Genomic DNA, 4,655 nt, shown 5'->3' with positions numbered 1-4,655 from the left:
TCAAGGGTGGGGGGGAAAAAGGAGAAATATGTAATACTCTTTGTAATAATTTAAGCAATAAAAAAAAAAAGTAAATTAACCAGCCTGGCCAGTGTGGTTCAGTGGTTGATTATCAACCTATGAATTCCCAGTCAGGGCACATGCTCGGGTTTCAGGCTCAATTCCCAGTGGGGGGCATGCAGGAAGCAGCCAACCAATTAGTCTCTCTCATCATTGATGTTTCTATATCTCTTCCTCTCCCTTCCTCTCTGAAACCAATAAAGATATTTTCTAAGTAACCAAATTGTCAGTGCAAAAAGCTCAAAAGAGCCCTAATCGGTTTGGCTCAGTGGATAGAGAGTCAGCCTGCGGACTGAAAGGTCCCAGTTTCTATTCTGGCCAAGGGCATGTACCCTGGTTGTGGGCACATCCCCAGTACGAGGTGTGCAAGAGGCAGCTGATTGATGTTTCTCTCTCATAGATATTTCTCTCTATCCCTCTCCCTTCCTCTCTGTAAAAAATCAATAAAACATATTTTTAAAAAAAAAGCTCAAAAGAGAATAAAATTTTTTTTAAAAAGCATAAGAAAATTTTTGAAAAGGTAAAAGCAAAAACTAATGAGGTACAGAATTGAAAAACAATAAACCTAATAAATAAGTCAAATTCCTAAGTATCTTTTGTTTTTTTCTGCAACCAACAGCTAATTTACTCAACAAAATTAAGAGGGGGAAAAAACAAGGTGTCAAAGAGAAAAAGTCATAATACACTGCATCACTATAAAAAGGCACAGTATAGACCTGGACAAATGGGGAAACATTTCTTGTCCTTGGATAAAATGACTCAACAACAGAAAGATGTCAGTTCTCCCTAAATGCATTTATAAATTTAACATAATCCCAACAAAAACACCGACAAACCTTTTTATGGAGCTAGACAGGTTGATACCAAAGTTCACATGGAAAAACAAATACGTAAGAATTTCCAGGAAAACTCTGAAAAAGATAAACTATGACAGACAATAAGCCCTACCAGATGTTAAAACATACTCTAAAGCCTCTATAATTAAAACAAGATGGTGTTTAATATAATGAACAAAGATCAGGAGATCCAAATTGGATGTCTTCAAATAGAAACAGACTTAAGCACATAGAAATCTAGTATGTGACAAAGGTGATTTCAAAGATACAATTTTTAATAAATGGTGTGGACAGCTGCTGAGGCATTTGGAAAAGGATGAATTCGATCCATACCTTGCATCATACACAAGCATAAAGTCCAAAGACTCAGATCTAAGTGTAGAAAAATGAAACCAAGCACTACAAGAAACCATGGGAATTTCTCTATGACCTGAGCATAAGCAAGGTTTTTTCTTAACTTTGTTAAGAAATTTGACTACATAAAAATTTTAATTGAGTGGCAAAAAGTTATAAAGGCTAAAACGCTAACAGAGTGGGCCCTGGCGGGGTGGCTCAGTTGGTTGGAGGATCCTCCCCTACAGATTCAATCCCCAGGAGGCAACTGACAATGTTTCTCTCTCACATCAATGTTTCTTTTTTCTTTTTTTATACTTAATCTTTTTAAAAATATATATATATATTTTTATTATTGATTTTTTACAGAGAGGAAGGGAGAGGGATAGAGATAGAGAGTTAGAACCATGGATGAGAGAGAAACATCGATCAGCTGCCTGTACGCTCCCTACTTGGGATGTGCCTGCAACCAAGGTACATGCCCTTGACCATAATCGAACCTGGGACCCTTCAGTCTGAAGGCCGACGCTCTATCCACTGAGCCAAACCGGTTAGAGCAAAGGTCGTCTCTACCGCAAAACAATAATTGCAGAAATGACAGAATTAGAAAAATCACCATTTGGCAGCCACCATAGTTTGGGAGAATAATTTGATGAGAAACAGGATAGACAGTATCAAAGTTTCTCCCCACAAGATATTTATTAATTACAAAGAGAAAAACAGAACTTTACAGCGAGAAACCTGGCTGAGGCAGACACCACCTTAACCAAGAGGTCAGAGTTAGTCTCACCAGTTATGAGACATACAGACATTACACGCCTGCTACCGGGATGCACCGAGGACTCAACATCACTTAGCCTGAATCTGATCACTAAGAAACCCGAGACAAACGCAATGGAGGGCCAGTCTACAGTCACGGGCCTGTCCTCACCAGATATGTCAAGGTCATGGAAGACAAAGACTGACAACTAAATACAGTGAGTAACCCTGGATTGGATCCCAGAGGAGAGAAACATTTTTTGTCTTTTACTATAAAAAGACATTAGCAAGTAGGACATAGAAAACATCTGAATAATGTCTACAGATTAGATAATGGTACTTTATCATTATAATTTTCTGATTTAGTAATTATACTGTGGTTATGTAAGAGAGCATCCTTTTTTTTTTTTTAAATACTCAATTAGATGGGTTAAAAAATCACCATATGCACAATTTCCTCTCAAACAGTGTGTGTATGTGTGTTGTGCAAAGTGGGGGTGGCAGAATCTCAATGGTGATATACAGAAATTCTTTGTATTATTTTTACAGTTTTCTGTGAGTCTGAAAGAAATTACACTAACATTTAAAAAAAATTTTAAGTTAAGTTAGACCATTTATTCACCTGCCCCAAACCCTCCAATCACTTCTTATCTCAATAAAAGCCAAAGTCCTTCCGGGCCCTAATGGAAGTGCCCATCTCTGCCTGCCCACCAATCTTCCCTCATCTCCTGCTGTCGTTCCTGTGTTAACTGAACTCCAGCCACTCAGGCCTCCCACTCAGACACACCAAGCCTGCTTCCACCTCAGGGCCTTGGCCCCTGCTGTCGCCTCAGCCTGCAGTACACTTCCCTAGACTGATTCACTCCTTCACTTCTGGTCTCTGCCCAAATGTCACTTCAGAGAGACCTTCTCCAGCCACTCTATTTAGAAAAGCACTCCTGTCCCCATCTCTCTCTCTCCCTTACTTTACTCTGCTTCCTGTTTCTTCCCAGCAGGGATTGCTACTCTAAATCTGTTTTCTGACACTCCCTCCTTCTAGGAAAGCTCTCTGAAGACAAGTGCACTGTTCGTCTGAGTCCTTGTTGTATACTCTGGAATACTTCATGGCTCATAGTAGGCACTCGATAAATATCTGTTTAATGACTGAACACATCAATGGCTTCCCTCCACCCCCAAGGTCTCTGCTGCTCTCTGGGCCAACACATCCTGACAACTTAACCAGTGACCAGCACGACACCTCACTGAACCCCTCACACAGCCTTCTGGAATAGAGGCTTTTATCTCCATTTATAGAGGAAGAACCGGAATCTGCAAGAGGTTAAGCGACTTTGCCCAGTCGTGCGGCTTGTGAGTGACTGGCGCCAGGGCTTGAACAGGTCTGTGCTCCTAACATGTCTCCATTCCCCCAACCTGAGGCCCCGCTGCTCCCTCCCGCCGAGCCACACCCGGGGGACTTGCCAGCACAGAACATGTTGTCGGTGATGCGGATGCGGGTGGAGGCCTTGCAGACCGGTCGCTCCACGATGGGCAGGTTCACCACCTGCAGGACGCTGGGCTGCACCTCGGAAGGACTGGCTACCCACGTCTCCTTCAGGTTGCCCCAGCCCGTCACCCGCCCTTTGAATCCAGCCTGGAGCAACCTTTGGGGAAGGCAGAGGGACCTGGTGAGAACCAACCCTCCAATAGCCTCTAGCCCCAACACCATCCCTTAGAGACCTGAATCTCAAACACCAGTGCACAAAGAACTTTCAGGCTTGTTCAAAGAACTGAGGCCTGGAAAAAGGAAGGCCCTTCTGCAAGGCCTACCAGGGTCAGTCAGGCCCAGAGCCCAGCCCAGACTTCTCAGCTAACGGCCCCCTGGCTGCCCCACCTGGCTGCCGTCTGCTTGTCGGGCAGGCACACGGGGTGGATGTAGTTGCTGAAGGCGATGGGCCTCTTGAGCTTCAGCAGGGCGATGTCGCGGTCCAGGATGTCCCTCCAGTTGTACCTGGGATGGATGTAGATCTTCTCCAGCATGGAGATCTTTTCGATGCCTCGCTCATACCTGCGCAGACCCCAACAGAGAAACGGAGAAGCCATAAGCCACTCAGAGGCAGCGGTTCCCGGAGGAAGGAAACTGCCTGCCCTCAAGGTCTGAGAGTCAGGGGGACCCGCGGGCGGAGCTGCACAGGGCTTATGGGGAGGGACGCAGGCGGCAGGCTCTGGTCCAGAGAGCCTCTCTTCAAGGTCACACCTGGGCCATGTCCTGGTGTCTGGAGACAGGCCAGGATTTTGCTCTTTGCAAAGTCTTAGTTCCTCTGACCCCAGCTCCCAGCCTATCGGGATGTGGCAGGACAGACTCTGCGGCACAGACTGTTTTCCACGGCGGGAGGCTGACAGACATGCCCCGTGTGTCCCAGGCACCAGAGCCCCTCACCATCACGCTGGAGGGCTGAGACCCCCGCCAGACCCCTGTGCCCCCAGTTCTGTACCTGGTGCGGGAATGCTTGCCAATGCGCACCAGAAGGTCATCCGCAGTGAAGTTCTTGTCCCAAGGGGGGTACAGGAGACAGTGGGCAGCAGTGAGGACCCAGCGGTCACTGATGAGGCTGGCTCCGCACAGCAGCTCCTGGGGACTCTTCCGGAAAAGCATCACCTGCCTGTGAGGGAGAACGGGGAGCATGAGAG

General features: G+C 46.0%; 1 protein-coding gene across 1 annotated transcript in view; it reads right to left on the bottom strand.

Moving 5' to 3' along the window:
- Positions 1–4,655, bottom strand: part of F2 (coagulation factor II (thrombin)) — a 17,672-nt gene that overhangs the window by 7,346 nt on the left and 5,671 nt on the right. Inside the window, exons 10-12 of the mRNA XM_005870794.2 lie at positions 4,460–4,627; positions 3,859–4,032; positions 3,447–3,628 (exon numbers count right to left, since the gene is read on the bottom strand). Coding sequence (XP_005870856.1) covers positions 3,447–3,628; positions 3,859–4,032; positions 4,460–4,627 — 524 coding nt within the window. The remainder of the gene's footprint in view (positions 1–3,446; positions 3,629–3,858; positions 4,033–4,459; positions 4,628–4,655) is intronic.

The sequence above is a fragment of the Myotis brandtii genome, unplaced genomic scaffold (genome assembly GCF_000412655.1).
Source record: "Myotis brandtii unplaced genomic scaffold, ASM41265v1 scaffold324, whole genome shotgun sequence".
In the NCBI taxonomy this organism is placed as follows: domain Eukaryota; kingdom Metazoa; phylum Chordata; class Mammalia; order Chiroptera; family Vespertilionidae; genus Myotis; species Myotis brandtii.
The sequence above is the reverse complement of the archived record's forward strand: the minus strand, read 5'-3'. Positions and strand labels throughout refer to the sequence as shown.